The following is a 20,835-nucleotide window of genomic DNA, read 5'->3' as shown; positions in this document are numbered from 1 at the left end:
TAAAAAAAAAAAAATCTCGCACTCAGACCAGTTAATATATGATAAACAAACAGAACACACCGTGAAGAATAAATACCGGTGCGTATGCCAGATTACCGCTTCTTACCGCGGGAAGCAAAGCACAGCAACAGCACGAGCCTTCTGAGGCTTCGGATGGCACCCGTACTCCATCAGACTCGATCCCTACGATTGGAAGACTGGGTAGGTAACTGGGTAACATCTTTCCCCGAACCATGGATGTTGTCTACGCGCTCCGTACCATCCAGATCCATCATTGGCAGCACATCGCGAGTACGTGCGCATTCCGAGACCCTAATGGGGCTCTTTGGGGTTAGCCAACCTAATTACTTAAAGCGTCTGGATTGCACGGTGGACTTTGCCGTGGCCGTAAGTAGTAGTAACTCGGTCCAACCAAAAACTCGCCGTCACAGATTGGCTGGGCCAGGGGGGAGGGAGAGTCGAAGGATGATATATTAGCTGATCATTGGTTTTGATGAAGCGTGTAAATTTCTGAATAATTCCAGCCACCACACCAGTAATTAGTTAGAGATGCTTTACTCCGCGAGTCAATAATACATTAGTCTTGGGTCTCGGGGGCAAGACGAAGGGGAGCTCAAACCGCGTCTTCTCAAGGAGAGTCCACACTCAACCCGCACGGCTGCCAATTCCGCTCAGAGACGATGGGAAGCACGTCCCGGTAAACCGTGGTATTAACCTTCTTATCCATCCCCAGCCCACTCTCTCGTCTTTAGTACCTATCAGAGAGTTTTAGACTTCCAGGCTCTCTCTCTCTCTCTCTCTTGTTACTAGTATCTAATTAGTGCCTTCGTTTCCCCATTTTTGGGTGGAGACGTAACTTGACTCGCGTCGCGCTGCAAGTGCATCTGCAACGGTCATAGCTTGCTGAGGCCCTTGGCGATCTCAAGCTTGACTGGCGATAGTGAAACCAATATACGACGTTTAGAGAGTAATAACACGACTTCCTGTGTATGCTATCTACTGTATCTTCTATCTCTACAGCAGAGATACCTGTCGTTCACTATGCTCGCACTGTCAAAGAACCAACCAACCCCTGTTCACCAACCGCCGCGGAAATGCAGGGCCTGAGGTCTGTGTCCAGCAAAGCCACAGGGATATAGATAACAGGTATGGTACCTGATAAGTGATACTGTACTCATCTTTATGCTATTCTCGCATTGACACTTTTTGCCTTGGCACCCACTTCTCGGATGATGTGTATGGTATCTAATTAGCAGGCAGTTGCCTTCTGATACACTTTCGTATGACTGACTGATTAGTCACGAACACATACAAAAAACGACACAGTACTTTCTGAGCTAATTTGACCCATCATATCTAAAGACTCAGCATAACGCTTAGACACCTAGCGTCCGAAAGTCAAATGACTTGGGAGCTAACGGACGCAGGACTTAATGGTATACGCCGATCACGCAGTTTACTTCTGACAGTGGCTTCACACCAGACCTGCAAGAAACTCAAAACGTTATCCTGTTCATGACTGGATCACGCTCATGCTCGGCTTTATGCTTAAGGACATTTTGGTCTAACTAGTAGGAGACATACTGCGGTTATAACCATAACCACAGACACCGGTCGATCAAGTCCAGTCGGAATTGAAATGACTAGGGTTCGATATCAGCGTGCAGAAGGATCTGCGGTCAGGGAGCTGTCTTGCAGGGGGTGCGGTTGTCTGCAGAAGTGTCAGACTTGAGCTTACTGGTAGGTTGTCTGTTCCGCGTGGTGAGTCTTTGCGAGTGTTGTAAATTGAGCATAGCAGTGAGTCTGTTGAGAGATATCAGCAGAATGCTCAAGAAGCAAATCCACAGATATGTAGCGTGATTTGTGTTTACTCTCAGTCTACAAAATACAAGATTTCAGGATCCAACTGCTCATCATGGGACGAATGAGGATACGCATTGGATCATTATTCCTTCGCGTTGATCATATGCTTCTAGGTATATTTCAAGCTCGAACGCTCCAGTATCTAGGTAAAGGCACTAGCAATTTATCTCATGGCTCAATCTGCTTTTTACATTGACTGACACGCTCCTTCATCCAAACGAGGCATGCTCCATGCAGGATTGTTTGACGTCGACATGTGACACAATGCCATGCGATTAGAAGCTCCATATTATGGCTAGTCAGTGATAACAGCCGAGAGGACGAAACGGTGACAAAGCAATGATGTCCATGACCTCAGTATCAGTTTTGCATCGTGGGAGCAATGTAGCCTCATCTATCCAGCAATTTATAACGCTCATTCTCCTACAATCCTTCGAACCTTCGAGGTATCAACCTAGTCCGTATATGACCTCTTTCACTATAACTCTGCAGATCATGCGGATATTCAAAAAGTTATATTCCAAAAACCACGGGCATACAACATTAAAGCATCAACATTATATCCCAAGCAATACAGGACTACCATACCCAAACATCCAAGCATCCAGAAATCCAGAGGTCGTAACAACATTACCCCCAATCCATACGCCCATTACCAAAACACCAGGCACTATTCTCACCCCTCCTAGCCCCGAAAGGAAGTAAAGCCGATACAGCCCCTTATGATCAGATACCTAGCCAACAGCAACAATCAAGCCACCCCCAATCTCGCACATACTCGGTCATAATCTGCAGCCAGATGATTTCATCCACCATTACCTAGTACATCCTCACCGACATGGAATGGTCTCCATCTATTCTTCAGTACTAGCTCAACTTAATCCCTCAAAGTAAGCATCATCACCCACGTGCTATAGAAACCGTCAGACGGACCGTAACTTAGCTAGTTAGGACTACCCTTCAGATTCATTGGCTACACTGCCCTAACTACTACGATTTAGTCAGTTTCATACTGATACCGATGTCTCTAGGTACCTTCCAGACTAGGTTAACAGTCTGTGCTCGGAGATATATCGGCATTTATACTCTATAGTAATTAACTAGTTGTCGGGAGTGAGCGGGTGACTAGGCGGGTGGATTCGTCATCTACGTAGTAATTATTCATTCTAGAACATTTGACAATGATATTGTGTTGTATTAAGTGAGTGGATGAAAAAATGAAAGCATGTGAAGAAAGGAGAGAGGAGGTTACCCCGGTGGTGTGATATTCCTCGGTATCTGAGTAGGGTCTCAGCCGAGGCAGTAATTATTGGTGTCAGCTTATGGACGACATTGGAGATATTTTGCGGGGGTATTATCGTCGGGGTCAGATGGTTCTGGGTGCAGGAGAGATGGGGGCTGAAGAATCGGGATGGGTGGTATAGGGATGGGCTGACGTTGGATAGTGAGCTGTGGTGATGGTGTGGTGGTGTCAGTTACGGGGAGATGGTGGATGAGGGTATGTATACAAGATCATTCGATTTCACTCGTGTTGATGATTACTGTGAGTTGAGTATGTAGAATAGATATATACGGGTTGTTCGTGGATATGATGTCCGTATGGAGGAAGTTGTAGGCTGAGTATACATATACAACAGTTACTATATGGGCAGTGGTTGATAGATACAAACATACACGAGCATCTAGCATGACTTAACTCTAATAATCAATGCTTGTATTCTACATTAAATCAAAAAAAGTAGTATAAAGTAGTGACATGAAATAAAGCACATGAACCACTACACGAACCACAAATGTTAGTTATACACCACCCGCGAGACAACAATTATCAGGCTTAAGCTTAAAAGCAAACACCAATATACTTAATGAAATGTCTTAGCACCTTGCTTCTCAATTACATTTAATGTCTAACAACAATACATTAAACCTTTGATCATCACGAGGGGTATTCAGCAAGGAGGCCATAACCAGGGGAGGGGGGGAAATTAGAGAAGAGATGATCCCCCTCACGGCACTACATACTGTCTGTCAATCTACTACTCAGACAGACACTAACTGTAGCAGATGATTATCATACCCCTCTATCAAGGGATACTTCACACATTCACAATAATGGTCAAGTAGTAAGCAGAGTACTTCGTAAACTCGAATGAAACATCCATCCCTGCCTAGATCCCGAGTCCGACACTAGTTGAGCTAGAACTACGGAGTACACGGAAATGAGCATAGCAGGAACCCAGATTCCGGCGACAACCTTTCCCTTAATCATATTCCATATGCTAGAAGATAAGTACACAGGTAGTGCAAAAAAGTTATTAATCTCAGTTACGGAGTAGTTAGGAACTATACCCGGGCACTCCGATACCCACCACCCAACTGCAATCTAGGTCCAGATCCAGGTCCCAACGTTGCCCATCATCTAAATCCATCCATCATCCATCATCAATCCATCAATCCCACCAACCAACCCACTTCTCCTTAATGAGCATACTAAATCGAACCAATACCTCGGATCAACAACGGCACTCCCCATCGACCGTATTCCGTAGAAAGATGAATAGAAAAACAAGAAAGACAAACTTAGATAGTACGCCCGATTAGTTAGCTGATCACATCCCGTTTCCGCGCATTCCTCAACCAATCCAACCCCATTGTCCACGTACTAGTCAGTCTCAGCTAGAAAGTTAGTTTAACCCCGTTTCCCCCTTTTTCTTGCATTCACTTTAGTCTACAATAGTTAGGAAAGTAGGATTCGAGGAACCACTGTTTTCCTTGATTCCCAAACATCCGGTTGGCAGGATGATGTGGACGAAGGATCCGATTGATGATGGTGTGGGTGCTTCGAGAAGAATTTTCGAGCCTTCTTTTTTTCCTCCTTCTCTGGTGGCTGGTGGGTGGGACGGTGTTATTTTTATTGATTATGGGGCGCGGCTAGGTTTATGGATGGGTTAGGGATTTCTAGATTTTTCTGTGGTGTTTATCTTATGTTATCTTGTGTGTAGGAGGGAAGCTGTGTGTACGGAGTAGTCTAGTAATTGTCTGTAGAGATACGATGATAATGCCTGTTGTGCATTCCAGCTCAGTTGATTGGTAGGCTATGAATTGGGTAATGGTGTTCTAGACTTATGCTATCATTATGGATTCCGATGACTTCCCTGGATCCGGCTTTGTTTGGATAGTTGGTAGTTGGGGCTCGGGGAGCAATTCCTTTGACTTAGCTTAGAGTTCGAGTTCAGCGACGGGTTCTTGTCCGTCTTGTTGGCTGGTCGGGGAAGATGCATATTGGAAGTTAGTTTGCTTGGTTGCGAGTACGTAGTTGGTCCAATGGTGTAGACACGCGGTTAGTATGAAACAGATGTTTATCTCCTATTCGAATTGCTTGGTTGTGGATGGATGTGAAGTAGTGAGTAGTAGGATTTAAAACGCGGGTTGATATGGGAAGTTTGCAGTATACTAGTAACATAATTGCCGGTGATGGAGACGGCGCTATATATTTGGTTTCTGGGGTTAAGGGTTTCTACAATGAGTACTATTGTATTATTCCTATGTTAAATGGGGGAAGTACGCTCTATAGCGTTCTATTAGTACTGCTCGATAAGAGGACGAAATCGAATTTAGGTTTGAATGAAGGGAATACTACAGTTTTCCTCATAGAAACCATGTTCCATGGGATATGCTTACTACCGCAATATATATTTCGGCATCCAGGAATGCACAGAATATACTACGACGACCCATCATATCACATAATCCCGATCATATCCAGAGCCAGATTCCAGGGCCTACATATCCAGAAGTTACTCCTACCACTAACCACAAGTCTCCGATAAACTACGGAGCAGAATCCGGACTCCGTGTCGTAGCATCTGTATATCATCAGGAACCGACGGGAGTGAACCATGGAACCAACCAGTATCCCGGCCACGAACCCCGACTGACAGATAGCTTTCCATGGTTAAGCTGATCGCATGCAACTACGTGTTTAGAATATCCTGGACTACGGCACCAAGTTCTATCGAAAACCAAGCCGAATTAGGCGACTACAGTGTATACATCCGTTTGCTGATAGCGCGACGCGAAGAGACTACCGTATTTGGCGGGCCCCATCGCAGCTATTGCCACCAGGCTAAAGTAACTGCCGATGTCAGTGGAACTGCTGAAGTTAGGTCTAGGGTTAGGGAAGGGCATCGCACAACGCACAAACCAGGAAAAGAAAAGCGGAGCGCTGCGGTGGAGGGGAGAGATAGAAAAATTGAAGAAAAAAGGAAAGGAAAAAGAAAAAAATAGATGGAAAACTTGTCAGACGGATTTCCGGAGTACTAACCTACCCACAGATGGAGCAGCTTATCAGCTGGAAGAGCGGGTTCATCATTGAGTGGGTCGCTTTCATTATCGAGAATCTGCTCCTTCAAAAATTTTCTTTGTCTTGGAACCCGTGTCTTCTGCTTCGACTCCGTATGCTCTGGAAACTTGTTGTTCATCCAAGAAGTTGTGGGACCTCTCATGACAGCAGACCATATTTTCAATGCCATGTGTAGAAAAGCGATGCCCAACCTGATAGTATCTAGAAGCGGTCAAGGAATCCTTCCACGGGGATCAAGATCAATCCCCAACGGCACCAAGACGGTGATGGTTGACATCCTTCACCGACTCCAGGGATGCCCGCCTAGGATATTCCAGACCGTTCGGAGATGGAGGGGCACTTAGTACGGAGCACTACTGCCTAATTACGTGACGGATGGACGGATCACGGGCGCCGCCGACCAGGGTCGATGCAAACCGCCAAAGTCCCAAAGTTGTCGGGACGATGAGCGCCAGCCGAGATAAGTAGACTTTTTCTCTTCCACTTCCTAGCCTGGGATGGCTGCCGACGCTTGCTAGTGTAAGGGCCGGGGTTTCGGGGAAGAGGTTCCTGATTTCCTGCAACGGTACCTGGTGGAGTTGGACGCGCCTGACTGGATCATAGACGCCCTGTGGAAATTCAATTGAAGATTCATTAGCCATAGTTGTGGAATCCGGCGATCGACCCTTCGCGACGAAGCTGATCGACTGCATCTTTGGTGCAAAGGAGGAAATAGAACGGGTAGCTGCAGGGTAAAGAGCCAAATCAGAAAGCCAGAAGGGGTTTCTTCGCTTTTCGAGACTGGTTTTTGAGGTTTAGCCCCCTTTTTTTTGTTTTCAGGTAGGTGTGAAAACCGAATGAACGATATCCAAGAGAATGGACTCCCAACCCACCGAATCACCAAAGGTATGGAGGACACGCTCCCGCCGGAGAAAAGCGAGCCTGGATCGGAAATGATCGATCATGGATGGGAGGATCGGTATGTACGGGAGTTTTGCACTATTGCCCCCCTCTCTTGACCCCGTGCGCCGGTCTAGGAAATCGATGCATGGTCCGTACGCAGGTGCTCGATATTGCCTGATAGATGAAACCCCAAGCGACTTGTTCCCAAGTTGTTGACACCCTTTCGACCAACTGGTAGGTCGTCATGAGTATCTCGCGTCGTTCCTGGACCTGCAAGCTCGTAACATCCTTCCATGAGATACAGGACAAGCTGAGGCGTTGACTGGGTCGGACCGCTGCATGGCTCGGAAAGTGGATCAAGCACCTCAGAAGTGATAGTGAACGAATCGAATTTGCCAGGGTTCGACCTCCAAACCGAGGCCGTCGAAATTCGGGCGGCTGGACGTGTGAGAGCAGGCCGAGTGTCTGGATTTGACCTTTCTGCTGTCCATCCTTTTCCGACCTTCTCAAAAGCGTAAGCGCCCCGGCTCACCGCTTTATTCCTGCAGGCCGAGCTCCTGGCAGATGAAAGCGGTGAGAATGGAGTACGTAAGAATGAGTTGCTCAGGCACTAATGCTGATTAGGATTCTGGGGCCTGCATCTGGACGGATCCCTCGGGTGGAGACTCAGAATCGCTGATGCCTCTAGGGCTGTCTATCATGGGATGATGGAAGCGGCGCCTCTCTGGCTTATCGCAATCAATGGCTAGCATGATAGCAGTCAGAGTATCCCAGTTCTTTCTGTAGTTAGTGACATGCATTTGGGGGATAGCGATCGTGACCGTATTGATCTTAGGGGCGGGCATGTTGGAAGGACGCTCCTCGGTAACTCGATACAATGCGCCCAGATGATCCGCAGGCAGTGAGAGCCAAAGCACCACCCCTCGGTCGTGGCGGTGGAAAGATAGATTAAACTGATTCATTGTTCTGGATATCTACTCCGTAATTATCGGATGTATGCGATCCTCCTGGGGTACTTTTGTGCTCCCCTCATGATCATGTGCGTTTCCCTAGTAACTAACCGTGTCTGGTGGGGTTTCTATGAGGTCCACCCAGTGATGCCCCACTCGCGTGCCGGGATTTTACGGGAACCTTCGTGGTGGTGGTGATGATGATGGTGATACTGTCTCTGAGATTGAGAATGAAAATAGGCTTCATCATTTCTATGGTTTAGAATGAAACAAAAATATCTGAGACTGTTCTAAAATCATGGTCGGAATATCTTCCCGTATCATTCCCAGAACCAAGTTCAGGATGGAAACGCCAATCAATCCGGGTTTGCCTATGATGGTCGAACCAAGGGGCCAAGGACAGGCCCGGAACTATCGCTCAGCGTCATCTGACCGTGACATATTTGTACTTGCAACTGTGTAGCTAACGAGCTAACTACGTCCTTGTCTACTTACGTATGTAATCTGTCCCCCTCCCCAAGGTGGATCGTTTACTTTTTCGACGGCGACGCGGAACGAGGGCGCGTCTCCGAGTGAGGCTGGTTAGGCGCGACTGCGGGCGTGCAGGCAGCCACAAGTAACCTGCCCTAGGGTACCTCTGGCTTCAGACTAACTCTCTCTGTCGAAGGGCCGGGTTCCCCATGCCACTTATGCAGTTGAGACTAGGTAGTCGGTGTTAGGTTGATGCATCTTCGGCTTGGATGCCAAACTGCCAAAAACAGAAACAATAGTGTTTGGGGATGATGCAGTCTTGCAGCTTCCCAAGGTCCAGGTTGGATCGCTCCAGAACATGAGTTTTGTCTGCTGTCTCAAGCTTTTGCATTATCCATTTAGCGTCCAGGATGGAGTAATTCTGTAGTATTTTGTGTCCCACGAACAAGGACACCTGATGTAGCCCGCCCACACGCTCGGTGGCCGAAATCCAGTGGATTGCTTTTCCAAAGTACTAAGTTAAGGTGGGGGGAGGGGGAAAAGAGGAGGGGAAATGGGGCCTGGCAAGCGAGCAAGAAGAATTGGAAACGAAACAGCGTCCATCGCCCTACGGAGGGTTGTGTTTCTGACCCTTGATTTCCTTCACCTGCTGACGCTGGCTGTCGTGTTGGCGGCCGCTGGAGCAGCTGACCCTGAGCTGAAGTGGGAGGCAAACCATGCGCCATGTTTGAACCTCTGACCACCTTTCACCCAAGGTCATTCTGGCGTTCGCAGTGCATCGCACGATTAGCTTTTTCTTTTTTCAGATAGTCCGTTTTCCTTTTTCTTATTTTTTCTTTACCTATTTAGTCCAGGGGACATCCAATGAAGGCCAAGAGGCTTGCCAGAAATTTAGGGATGTTAGAGTGTGTTCTTTAGGCTACCGATAGACTGGGCGATGATCTGTCAAACTGAGAGACATCACATCGTCAGCAATATTCTCCTATTGCTGCGTGATGACGGGTGGCTTTATCAGCCAAACACGATTCATCTCCCGCCCTCTATCTGGCTTCAACTGACTTGGCAACATGAAGGATTTAATTCAAAATGCCGCGCGAAGCTCTTGTGTTCGCAAAGTGGTTCGTGAAATGCGCTCGCGAACCATTCTATATTTGTACTTTGTAGACATTCGAATGAACCAACACTCGTCATTGTGACGGACGGAAGAAGGGGAACGGAGAAGAGAGGGGGTCTGGAACAACGGCAGCGCTCGATTTGAAGATCCACCGGGGCTAGTTCTCGTCGGAGTTAGACGGGCAATCCCACTCACACAAATTGGATCGCATGGAAATGAAGTCATGACCAGCCTTGCGGCGGGCGGCCGATTATCAAATAACTAGTGGGTTATCTACGACATAAGTAGGGATTACCGACGGTGATCCCAGCGAGCCGATTTACCAAAGAGGGGTTTAAAGAAGGGTTAGACTTCAAAAAGAGGGGAGGGAAGGAGGGGGAGTTTAGAGGGGGATAGAGGGGTAAGGAAGTGGGTGGCGGGATACGGAGGGATACAAATGGAGTAACATTAGATGATCGAGAAGAAGAAGTAAGAAAAAAAAGTAAAAATGGGGAGAGAAAAAGGGATGATGATGGTTGATGATAGATATGCGGATTATTGAAGGATGAGATGAGTACGTAGGTACGATCAGCGTGAGGAATGAGCGCCCGGTTTGGACGAATCGACCACTTGATTTGGATGTGAAGAGATTCCGTGGTGGAAATGAAGGGAGCCAATACACGAATCATGATGGCAGTGCGTCTCCGTGGCATTTGGATGGTGCTGGATCCCTGCCGGAGGGGCAAGGGGGGGCTGACGAGGGGCGAAAAAATTAATTTTTGTAGGCAGAAGAGGGGACGGAGGGGAAGGGAGGGGGCACTAATCTGTTGGCTGGACGGGAGTTTTGTGAGAGAGAAAAGAGAGAGGTGAAAGTGCGTGTCTGCGATGGATTCTCAATTCAACCTGCAAACTTACAGTCTAACCTCTTCGAGCCTGTTCCCTTTAACCCCCTTCTCCTCTCTCATCTATCGAGCACCCTCTTCCCTCTAATTACTGTGGACCATTTTCATGCAATGACCAAGATACATCGACTGGAATTGTAGTCTAATGCTGTGCCCTGACCTTTGTCTACTGACAATGGTCAATGACAGTATCTACCTGTCTCTTGGACGGCCCCGCAGCCGACTGTACCAAGTTTGCGATTTCTGCGCTGTCACATAGGGATGGGCGATAGGGATAGGGACCATTTGGCTTTTCTTCATCTTACTTGCACCCGCTGCGATTGAGGATTACAGCAGGTAATCCGAACCTCACTCAGTTCCTCGGTGCTAGTCATGTCCGCTTCAAGGTTACTAAGACAACCTGAAGTCTTGTCCAGTGTCCTCCTCACTGCATTGTACCCATCGAGCTACCACTTGTACCCACTGAACAAAGTTACATACCATACCGTATGGAGTCCTCATTCCACCCCCAACCCCACTATGAAATAATATCGATGGGAAGTGGGAGAGAATCGAAAGTCGAGCCTGCCATCCAGCGTCCGCATGAATTTTGTGTGGTCAGTTAGGCAAGTCGCAGGAATACACCGTAGAAGCTCTGCTGGCCCATTATTATCCTTCTAGGGTCCTGCACTCGACCGCTGAAAGGTGAGCGAGGGGCACCATCACCAAATAGGGATAGGAGCATTATCCGAGTGGGTTAACCCTAGCAGGGGATATTTGATCATGAGAGTATCGACTGTGCGCTGTGTAAGAGAGGGGATGTATAATGTTCCCAAGAAGATATGACGATTAACTACGGTGTACTTTGGAGTCAACCAACCAACAAAACTAACCATCATGTCAATCATGATCCAAATCTATCCCAGATCACATCATGAGTCTCGATAACTCACCAGGGGAAACATGTAGGATGCTGCCCAATGTTATGCATATGAAGAGTAAATTTTCTTTTTTTCTTGCTCGGATCATTTTTTCGGATATTGAGATCATTGTGTTTCTTTTCGATTTTCTTTTTTATTTTTTATTTTTTATTTTCTTTATTTTTTTCCTTCTCACATTTTCCATTTCCCATTTTTTGCCTTTTTCAGTAGCAGTAATAGTGGGTGCAAAATGGAAAATGGAGAGTGGATAAGATTCTCCCTCACATCAACCCAAGACCTCTAACAAACGGTCGATTTCAGCCAGTCGAAGGAGGCCCCCCGGCTGAACCGGGTTGACGGGTTGGAAGTCTACTACTGTACGGCCCATGTGGGCTGCAGTGGGCTGGGCTACTGCTTTGTTTTGTTGTCTGTTCCTTTAGCTGTGTAGATAGTTTGTATGATTTTTCTATTTATTTTATTTATTCTATTATATTTTTATTCATCACTTTGCAGTTAGATCCATTTTTGTTTTGAATTTTTATTAATTTTGAATTTCATTTTTGCTTATTTCCCTGAACTTTTTTGTCTCTTTTCGAAATATGGGTCACCGAAGGAAAGGTGGACGTGTCCTAACCAGGTTCCGTTTAGCCCGGGCACGCCGTTAGTCAGAATGGGCGACCAGCAAAACAATTGGCTGTCGGGGAATGAAGACGGTGGCATTATGGGCCCCAGTGCGTGGTCGAATCCGGGGACTGGCCTGTTCGCTTGTTTTCCCCCTCCGTCAGTCCCGCCGAGGGAGCCCCTCTTTCCCGCCTCCCACTTCCCTGTTGTCGCTGCGCCGCTCGTCGCCCAAATCGCCAACACCGCCGCTGGACACGACCGCCTCACTGTCGCGATCCAGCGATCGCCCGAATCGCCCATCGGCTTGTGCCCACGTCCTGGCGCGTTCTCTCTACACCCACACCACTTTTCCCTCTGCTCAAGTCTCCCTCCCCCCCCCCCTCGCTCCCTTCCTTTCGACCAGGCCTTTTTTCCCAGGACTCTCTCTCCCGCAACTCACAAACTACTTTCTCCTCATCCATTCAACATCCCCCCCCTCCTCTTACCCATTCTTTTTCTCTTCCTTTCCTCCTCCTCTTCTTCTCTTCTCTCAAACGCCTTCCTCCTTCCTTCTTCCCCCTCCTCCTCTTTCTCTCTCCTCTTCTTTCGTGGGTCAGCATTCAACATCTTGCTCTCTTCCTTTTTTCTTTTCTTTTCCTTTTCCCTATTGTTTGTCTATTCCCGTTCTGTCTTTCCCATCCTTTGGTACTTCCCCTCCTCGGCTTCTTATTAAAGACTGCCTCCACCACACAACCATCACCAATACTACAACCATAACCCGCTATCACACTATTCTCTCCTCCTAGTCCGCCTGTGGCTGGACCTCCCTTATTCCAATTCAACACTGCCCTCCAGTATTCCCCCACGCAAGGAATGATCAGGCACCAAACCGAATTCCTGTCGTCTACCCGCCTACAGAACCGGTGTGAAATCACAAAAGGGACGATAGCGCAGTCTTCGATCGTGTCGCTGCTCTACTAGGATTCAGCCGTGGTTGTATATTCGCTGCAGTATTCTCAGCAATGGCTCCCACTGCACCTCCCCAGGCGACCAACTCGCCAGCCAAGAAGACATCAGCCCCAGAGAAGAAATACAAGTGCCAATTTTGTAATCGCGCCTTTAGCAGAAGCGAACATCGCAGCAGACACGAACGTTCGCGTAAGTAGAGTGGTTTTCTTTCTATATGGTCGGCTTTCCTGTGCGCGGGGCTAGGTGTGCTGTCTTCGTGCAGGCAGGCTAGTTACTGTGCTGCGGCTGTGTTTCGCGTCATTTAGTCTTTAGGCACAATACTAACCTTTGTTGCTTTATAGATACCAAGGAGAGGCCGTTCAAGTGTCTGAAGTGCCGGAGTACTTTCGTGCGCCGTGATTTACTCCTTCGTCATGACCGTACCGTTCACGCAAAGGACGGTGGGATACCGCTAGTTTCCGAGGGCCGGCGACGTGGTGGCGCGGGTGTCCAAAAGACTTCCCCCGCCCCCGGCCCGTCTAAGCCCTCGATCACAATTGATCCTGCTACTCTCGAACAAATAGAGGCCAGCAGTGATGGTATGGTTGATCTTGAAACTGCAGCCATGTTGATGACAGATTTCCAACATAAGGCCGCAGCTGCCGCTACTGGTCAAGCCAATGAACGTGCTGAATCGGATCGCTCCTTTTCCCCTGGACGCGGTCCTCTATTAGAGCCTCCTGTGTCGTACATGTCGGGCAACGCGACCTTGCCGCAGATGCCTTGGGACACCCTGGTTTCCCCTGCTGACACGAAGCACCCGATGGGATCTCCGTTCGTGTCTCAAGACAGTAGCTCGGAATCGCATACGCTGCCCTCGGTTATGGACCGACACGGCGCCGTGGGTGATGCGCTTGCTCCCTCGCTGCACTCCCTGGTGAACTCGCTGCCCATGTCTGGAAACTCGACGCCGAATGCGCTGTCGCCGTATCCCTCGATGACTGGTCCCGTTAGTCCAGTGAACTACCGCCGGTCGCCTGGTCCTAGCCAAGCCCTGACGCTGCCCAAGGCTCCGCAGATTGCGAACGAGATCGAGCGAAACATGGTTGTTGAACGTCTGCACAATGTGGATTCTCTCAATGTGCTTCCCGAGACCTTCCAGCTTCCTCCGACCGCGTCTCTCAACAAGTATCTCTCAACGTACTTCAATCTGTACCACCCTCACCTGCCGTTCTTGCACCAAGAGTCTTTCAAGCCTACCGCTACTTCACCGCCATTGCTACTTGCGGTCCTTTCTATTGGTGCTCTGTACACCTTTGAGCGGCAGCATGCATTCATGCTTCACGTGGGGTCCAAGATGCTTGTCAACCAATTTTTGCAACACAAGGACAACTTTGACTCTCGCAAGTGCCCTCTCTGGGCCATGCAAAGTACCCTGCTGAACATGATCTTTGAGAGCTGGAGTGGTGATCCCAAGGGCCTCGAATGGACCTGTTCCATCAAGAGTCTTCTGGCCAATGTAAGAGCATCCCTGCCCCCTAATTTTACTATTTGAATAGCGCTGATCATTGTAGATGGTTGCCGGAAACCGCTATCAACTGAAGCTCCGGACCGAAGCGCGCGAGGGTGCTCAGCCGACCCGCGAGGAGTGGATCGAGGACGAGTCGTGCCGCCGGACGTACTACGCCGTTTACATCTTCTTCGGCATGCTCACGCTGACTTTCAACCACACTCCAGCGATGAGCTTCGACGAATTTGACAACTTGGAGCTGCCTTCCTCGGAATCCATGTGGAATTTGGATGTGACGGACGATGAGGCGTGGCGTCGCAGCTTAGCGTCCTCCACGCCGCTTACTGTTCGTGAAGCGCACGACTGCCTTTTCCAGGGCGAGCAGACGCGCTACAGTGCTTTCGCCACCCGTGTGCTGATCAACGCGCTTTTCCTGCAAGTTTGGAACCACAAGAGGAGCTTCGAGGCCCTCCAGGACGTGGTGACCGAATACAAGCTCCGCTTGGCGCTGGAGACGTGGGAAAATTCGCTGGAAGTGTGCGAGCCGGAAACGATTGTGGTGCCTCTCAGCACCCCTCAAAAGGGTCACCCCTTGATTTTCAACTCGATGGCCGTCTACCGCAACACTCGCGCCCGCCTGGAAGTTGACCTCAAGTCCATCCAGGAGGCTCTGCGCTACCACTCATCTTACGAGGTCGCTGCTGCGATGACTGTCGCACGCGAGAAGGTCAAGCGGTCTCAGGAGATGAATAAGGTTATTCAGTCGTGCTTTGAGTGCATTGAGATCGCCGCCGTTCAGGGCATCAACTGGGTCGCCAAGACGTCGGCAACCAACTGGAGCGTCGAGCATCCTCTCTGCGGCTTGGACTTGATGGTCATCCTCAGTCTCTGGCTCTATCGCCTGGAACATGACGAAGAGCCCGCAACGGAGGCTGAGATGGCCATCTACAATAAGGTTCGGAATTTGTTTGATGATGACGCCGTCGATGCTTTTGGAAAACTCAGCTCCACCGTGGCCCGTGTATGGGGTAACATCCTAGACGGCGTGGTAGTTTGGGGGTAAGTTGATCCTCTACTATGCTCATGCTATGATATCGTATGCTAATACTTTAACAGAATTACAAAGCTCATGGGCGAGTCATTCAAACTTCATTCCCAGGCCTTGGTCGGCTACGAAGATTCGTTGCGCGTCGCCAAGGACCAACCTATTCACCCAATGCCGACGAAGACGCTTGCCAGCGTTGGCACCGCGTACTAGTGCGATCAACATCTCTACTCGACGGACAGGTAGCTTGACCATGGTCATCTACGTCACCAACTAAGTTCTTCTTCATTCTCGTTTTCATTCATTCCTTACGCGGGCATTGGTTTTTTTATCTGATTTGGGTCGCGGGTGGATTTCGGATTGGGTCGGGAACGGCGAGCAAGTGGCGGCAGAGAATTCCCAAGGGATGCTATGATCTGGACTGCCGCATCATGCTGCTTGCTGGCGTTCCCTGGCTCACAGTCAATTGCTTTATTGTTTTCTGCGACGTCTTTCATTGCGTTATGGTTTCGCAAGAGCTCACGGGAGTCCGGTGTGGTCATTTTCTTGTTTTTGTGGGTTGTTTTCCCAAGGCAACATCTCGACACCCGGCTGGTCCTGTGTGTTCATCCTAGCACTCGGTGGAGTTGTTGTTTTTTCATTGCCTTCTTCTTATACGCTCTTCTACGCCCTAATCATTAGTGCCGTCCGTTCTACATGTGCGCATCAGCGTGTTTGGTCAATTGCCTTGGGGTTACCCTAGGCCATCTTTGATACCTTTGTCCGTTATATACATTCTTCTGCTTCAAGTCATTCGTTCAGACCTTTTGATCTATTACTTTGTTTCGTGACCACTTAATGTATTGCGTTAAATCGTTTGATATAGTGATGTGTTTATGTGTCCCCGCCGTTGATGTTCTCCGCTCTGATTTTGTTTTGCTTTTAATTTTTGGCATCGTTGATTTGAATTGTTTAATTGCACATGCTTTGCTTGACCTTTATCAGTAGTTCTCTGTACCATAGTAATTTGCGCAGAAAATATAACTTGTTGGCGGGGTCAGCATTTGCAGTATTGTAGAGTTATTGAACTGGCTGAAGTTGACTGAATTGCTGGAGTAATCGCAAGAGTTGAAAGAGTGGGTCAGCCAGCACGGTGGATCAGTGGGGGATCTGGTTTGCGGGTGCTTATCAGGAAAGAAAGGAGGCCGACCATCGCGGGGAATGAAAGTGAACTGAAGTCACAATGAAGGAGAATGAAATCCATGGAAGTTGCAGAGACTGGAATTTGGGAGATCACTGGACCAGAGCAGGTGACTTGTTGCTTACCTTACCCCTCTTTGCTTCTGCAGCAAGCAGTGATGCCCGTTCCTGGTTCCTACAAGTACTCCATAGTTAGCTCCTGGATCCTTCTTCCTCTTCCCCTCACCTTATCATTCACTTAGTACTATTACTCCAACTGAATCAATCATGGCCCTCCCTTCCAACGTCCACGTCTCTTCCCATCCCCTCCTCCAAGCCAAGCTATCACAGCTCCGGTCCGCATCCACCTCGACCCGCGAGACCCGCAGTCTGGTGCACGAGATAGCCACTATCTTGGGCGTGGAAGCATTTGCAGCAGGATGGAAGGTGAAGAAAGCAGGAATGGTGAGTCTTCCTCTATCAACGATTTATCAATAGACTTATTGACTTATTTGAATAGGACACCACTCCGTTAGGCACCGAATACGTCACTCACGACATTGATCCCTCGGACATTGCTTTGGTGCCTATTCTCCGGTCTGGGTTGGGCATGATAGAGGGTATCTTCCCTTTCCCCCATACTACCTCCTATCTCGGGCACCCACATACTCTCACCGACCAATTCCTAACATCCAATGACCATCAACTCAAAAACCATCAACTCATAACTAATGATTATATAATGAACAGCAATAAACAACCTCCTCCCCACCTCCATTCCAATCTACCACCTCGGTCTCTTCCGCGAACGTCTCACCCTCCAACCCGTCGAGTACTACAACAACCTCCCCTTCCAGCCCGACAGTTCTAGCACCAACACCGCCGCTGCTGCAACAGCCATCCTACTCGATCCTGTCATTGCAACGGGTGCTACCGCAGAAGCAGCGATCCAGTTACTCCGTGAATGGGGCGTGCAGAGAGTCGTCATGTTGAGTGTGCTGGGTTCGGAAGCGGGCGTGCTTCGCGCAGCGGGGACCTGGCCTGAGGGCGTCGAGGTGTGGACTGGGGCGGTGGATGCGAGGTGTGATGAGCGGGGGATGATTGTGCCCGGGTTGGGGGATATTGGGGATAGATTGTTTGTTGCGATGGGGAAGTAGATGCTAGCTGGGGAGCGCTGAGCAGCAGGATACTTATACTAACTAGGTTGTGAAGCGCTTCACGCTTCACAGGTCTACTTTACTTCTTAGGGTATGTAGTGGGAAAAGAGATGGATAGATAGCCAGCAGTAGGTAAATAGACATGAATGATCCGATCAACCACCCGGTTAATAGATCAATAGATGAAAGATAAGAAAATTCACCTCCGCTGCAAAAACCCCAACACATCCATCTCAACCCCATACTCCATCTCATCCCTCCTACCACCACCACCAGCAACACCATTAACATTAGACCCCAGATTCATCCTCCCCCCAATAGGAGCAATTGGAGCAATCCCCACCGGAATCTCCCTCCCAGCACCACCACCACCACCACCAGAAGCCGAAACAGCAGTAGAAGTAGGCGTCATGGGCCCCAAACTCGGCGACGAAACCACATCCATCCCGGTAGTCAACGCCACCCCGATCTCATTCTCCTTATACATACCCACCCCACTTCCAGCAGAAGCAGAATTCTCGGGAGTAATAATAATATTCCTCTGATGCAACCCCAATCCTGCACTTCCATCCAAACACCTACCATCATGCACATGACTATGTTGAGAATTGAATTTCTCCCCGATCCCTCCCCTCCCGTGATGGATTCCCCGCGTGAGGAGCATCTGCCGCCGGAGTTTCTGGGCGTGTTCGGAGCGGAATTCGGCTGCTGTTTAATCCACCCGCCCCACCAGATATGGGATGTTAGTATGTGTTTGATGATGGAAGAGATGGGTGTGTGTGTGTGTATGGGGTAAGCGTTACCTCTCCAGAAGAATACATATACGCCCATCACGACGAAACAGGCGGCTAGGAAGCCGAAGAGGATGCCGAGTTCGTGGGAGAGGGAGGTCATGGGGGTGTAGGGGGGGATGTTGTGTGGATTGTTCGCAGTAGTAGTGGATTCTGATGGGCGGGTTGTGGTTGTTATTGGTGAGGACATTTTGATCTTGGTGTGGTGGTTTTTGGTGTTGGAGTTGGGTGTGTTGAGATTGTTAGGTAGATATTGAAGGTGGGAAGACTGTTGTTCTTGTTATGATGGTCGTGTATCAAGTTGGAGTTGGAGTTGGACTACACTCTGTAGTCAGAGTAGGAGTAAGAGGGGTGAAAGTAGTGGGGTTGGGTCCCATTCACTGAGATAAAGAATAGAGAATGGAGATGGCTGCAGTCTGCAGATGCATGTCGCTCGTGTTCTTTGTCTGTCTGTCTGTCTGTCTGTCTGCGCAGTATCATCATTGGTTGTCGCACTCGTACTACCCGGATCGGTCAACAAAGGCCGGAATTGAAATCAGCAGTGAAGTTGAATGAATAGATTCAGTATTCATGATCAGTTAAGTAGTAAGTAGTAAGTGTAAGTAGTAGTAAGGTAATAGTAAATACATCATCAAACAATAGCCTCAATGGCACAAATCAAGGTATCATGTACACGTACAAGAAGCGTCAGTAGAAGTAGGTAAGGTAAAAGGTAAAACGACCCGGTCTATACATGGGGGTATGGTATGAATGCAAAGGTCAAAAAGTAATGCAGACCTCACAAGAAGTGAAGTGAAGAAGCGAAAAGAATATTCTGCAGCACAGCCATAAATTCGATGGTGGCTGCTGCAATGCAATGCAAGCAACGCTCGTAGCAGAGAGCGACCGATCCGAGTCTAGTCGCCAAAGACTGTCGTGAAATGAAATTATAAGATAACTCCGAATGCAAGTTGGTGCAGCATGAATATCGAGTTGAAAGTCGAGGAAAGGTCTGGATCACCCCAGCATCACTGCTGCCAATGCCGTACAGGTCAATCCAATAGCCATGCCAATCCATGGTGTTTGTCCGAGTGTGCCTTCACTCCGTGCGCGCAACGCCTTGGTTTCCCCTGTTGATGCGGCCAGGCCGATTCTCCCACTCGCTGGTTCGGGCAGTTGATCTTGCACCCGTGTCGCATCTGTATTATCTTCGATCTCAAACAGCGTGCGAATCTCCCATAACTTCGCATTGAGCTCTGTGTTCGACGGCGTCGGGATCTCAGGCAACGGCGCGGGCGGGTTGGCATTGGGGAGAGAGGGCGTGGGAGACACAGCGGGAGGTATTTGAGCATCGGCCTCGACGGCGAGAGCTATCGTGGGAGCGAGACAGAGGAGGATCGTGGAGGTCTTCATCGTGAATGTATGTATGTATGTGTGGAGGTGGATATGCGAGAATGCGACGAGAAAAGGTCGGTGCGGAAGGAAACAATGGAAGCAAGGCTGCGGGATTCCAGAACGTGCTGGATTAAAGCCAAAAAAAACTCGTGCCAGGAATTATAATCCACCACTTTCAACAGTACCAACAAACGGAAGTAACCAAGTCCCACAGTATCGAGTCGATAGTAAGCTGAGTCGAGATCTGAAACGGGGAGCGCGACAGATGCGAAGAGCGAGAGCGCAAAAGAAACGACTGGCTGGTGTGTATCTCCTGAAAACCTGTAACGAACAATACAGGAGAGCAGGCAACGGCAACGACAGTGTGTAAGTGTAAGTTAAAGTGAATAGTACAGCAACAACCACAGCAACGACCGTCTCCAACAACGACAGGCACAATACAATATAAATAAAGTACAAGCAAGAGAGAGTTGCAACAGGAGGAAATAAAAAAGGGACGGACGGGAAAGCAGAAGAAGAAAAGAAGAAGGGGGAAAAAACAGGCGAAACGGCCCAGACGCTGACAGGCCAAACTGGAACGGGGGGGCCCTGACCCTGACTTTTGCCAAATTAGTGGAAATTTAATTCGTCTTTAGCGTTTTTGCGCCGACCTCTCCTCTTCTAGGAACAAAGCCCCACTTTCCCAAGTGGCCCCCAATAGATACCTGGTGGGGTTTTGCCCAGCCTGCAGTGGCCCGCTATCTTTCCCAGCTAATTGGCTGGATCCTGCCGTGTCAGCACGGGCTGGGACTAGCGTCAGTTGAAAGGATGTCTCGTGCCACTTACAGAA

General features: G+C 48.9%; 9 protein-coding genes across 9 annotated transcripts; 5 read left to right on the top strand and 4 right to left on the bottom strand.

Annotated features, from left to right (window-relative positions):
- Positions 1–5,128: 5,128 nt before the first annotated feature.
- Positions 5,129–5,904, top strand: BDQ94DRAFT_62138 (uncharacterized protein). Its single transcript, XM_026776195.1, has one exon. It carries the CDS (start codon positions 5,298–5,300, stop codon positions 5,691–5,693), a length of 396 nt encoding a protein of 131 aa, XP_026624157.1. The 5' UTR covers positions 5,129–5,297; the 3' UTR covers positions 5,694–5,904.
- Positions 5,905–6,437: 533 nt separating this feature from the next.
- BDQ94DRAFT_180506 (uncharacterized protein) lies at positions 6,438–8,724 on the bottom strand (the record flags this gene model as incomplete). The annotated part of the gene is made up of 7 exons (XM_026773634.1): positions 8,170–8,724; positions 7,985–8,030; positions 7,265–7,710; positions 7,099–7,147; positions 6,891–6,950; positions 6,615–6,818; positions 6,438–6,504 (listed from the first exon to the last, which is right to left on the bottom strand). Exons 1-7 carry the CDS (start codon positions 8,306–8,308, stop codon positions 6,438–6,440), a joined length of 1,011 nt encoding a protein of 336 aa, XP_026624156.1. The 5' UTR covers positions 8,309–8,724.
- Positions 8,725–9,783: 1,059 nt separating this feature from the next.
- BDQ94DRAFT_62107 (uncharacterized protein) lies at positions 9,784–10,374 on the bottom strand. The gene has a single exon (XM_026776194.1). The coding sequence runs from the start codon at positions 10,333–10,335 to the stop codon at positions 9,913–9,915; it is 423 nt and encodes a 140-aa protein (XP_026624155.1). The 5' UTR covers positions 10,336–10,374; the 3' UTR covers positions 9,784–9,912.
- Positions 10,375–10,453: 79 nt separating this feature from the next.
- BDQ94DRAFT_147518 (uncharacterized protein) lies at positions 10,454–11,130 on the top strand (the record flags this gene model as incomplete). The annotated part of the gene is made up of 1 exon (XM_026767034.1): positions 10,454–11,130. A coding segment is annotated over exon 1 (151 nt), but the record flags the coding sequence as incomplete, so codon positions are not given.
- A 6-nt stretch (positions 11,131–11,136) lies between these two features.
- On the top strand, positions 11,137–11,940 carry BDQ94DRAFT_147517 (uncharacterized protein). The gene has a single exon (XM_026767033.1). The coding sequence runs from the start codon at positions 11,438–11,440 to the stop codon at positions 11,693–11,695; it is 258 nt and encodes an 85-aa protein (XP_026624153.1). The 5' UTR covers positions 11,137–11,437; the 3' UTR covers positions 11,696–11,940.
- Positions 11,941–12,923: 983 nt separating this feature from the next.
- On the top strand, positions 12,924–15,838 carry BDQ94DRAFT_62050 (C2H2-type zinc finger protein). Its single transcript, XM_026776192.1, has 4 exons — positions 12,924–13,181; positions 13,334–14,490; positions 14,546–15,540; positions 15,598–15,838. Exons 1-4 carry the CDS (start codon positions 13,046–13,048, stop codon positions 15,737–15,739), a joined length of 2,430 nt encoding a protein of 809 aa, XP_026624152.1. The 5' UTR covers positions 12,924–13,045; the 3' UTR covers positions 15,740–15,838.
- Positions 15,839–16,874: 1,036 nt separating this feature from the next.
- On the top strand, positions 16,875–18,043 carry BDQ94DRAFT_147514 (uracil phosphoribosyltransferase). Its single transcript, XM_026767032.1, has 3 exons — positions 16,875–17,149; positions 17,205–17,304; positions 17,435–18,043. The coding sequence occupies exons 1-3, from the start codon at positions 16,973–16,975 to the stop codon at positions 17,839–17,841; spliced, it is 684 nt and encodes a 227-aa protein (XP_026624151.1). The 5' UTR covers positions 16,875–16,972; the 3' UTR covers positions 17,842–18,043.
- Positions 18,041–18,822, bottom strand: BDQ94DRAFT_172240 (uncharacterized protein; the record flags this gene model as incomplete). The annotated part of the gene is made up of 2 exons (XM_026771922.1): positions 18,041–18,549; positions 18,645–18,822. The coding sequence occupies 2 exons, from the start codon at positions 18,820–18,822 to the stop codon at positions 18,041–18,043; spliced, it is 687 nt and encodes a 228-aa protein (XP_026624150.1).
- A 379-nt stretch (positions 18,823–19,201) lies between these two features.
- BDQ94DRAFT_147511 (uncharacterized protein) lies at positions 19,202–20,500 on the bottom strand. Its single transcript, XM_026767031.1, has one exon. It carries the CDS (start codon positions 20,022–20,024, stop codon positions 19,629–19,631), a length of 396 nt encoding a protein of 131 aa, XP_026624149.1. The 5' UTR covers positions 20,025–20,500; the 3' UTR covers positions 19,202–19,628.
- Positions 20,501–20,835: the final 335 nt, after the last annotated feature.

This window comes from Aspergillus welwitschiae, assembly GCF_003344945.1.
Source record: "Aspergillus welwitschiae strain CBS 139.54b unplaced genomic scaffold BDQ94scaffold_25, whole genome shotgun sequence".
Classification (NCBI taxonomy): Eukaryota; Fungi; Ascomycota; class Eurotiomycetes; order Eurotiales; family Aspergillaceae; genus Aspergillus; species Aspergillus welwitschiae.
Note: the sequence above shows the minus strand (reverse complement) of the source record. Positions and strands in the feature narration are given on the sequence as shown.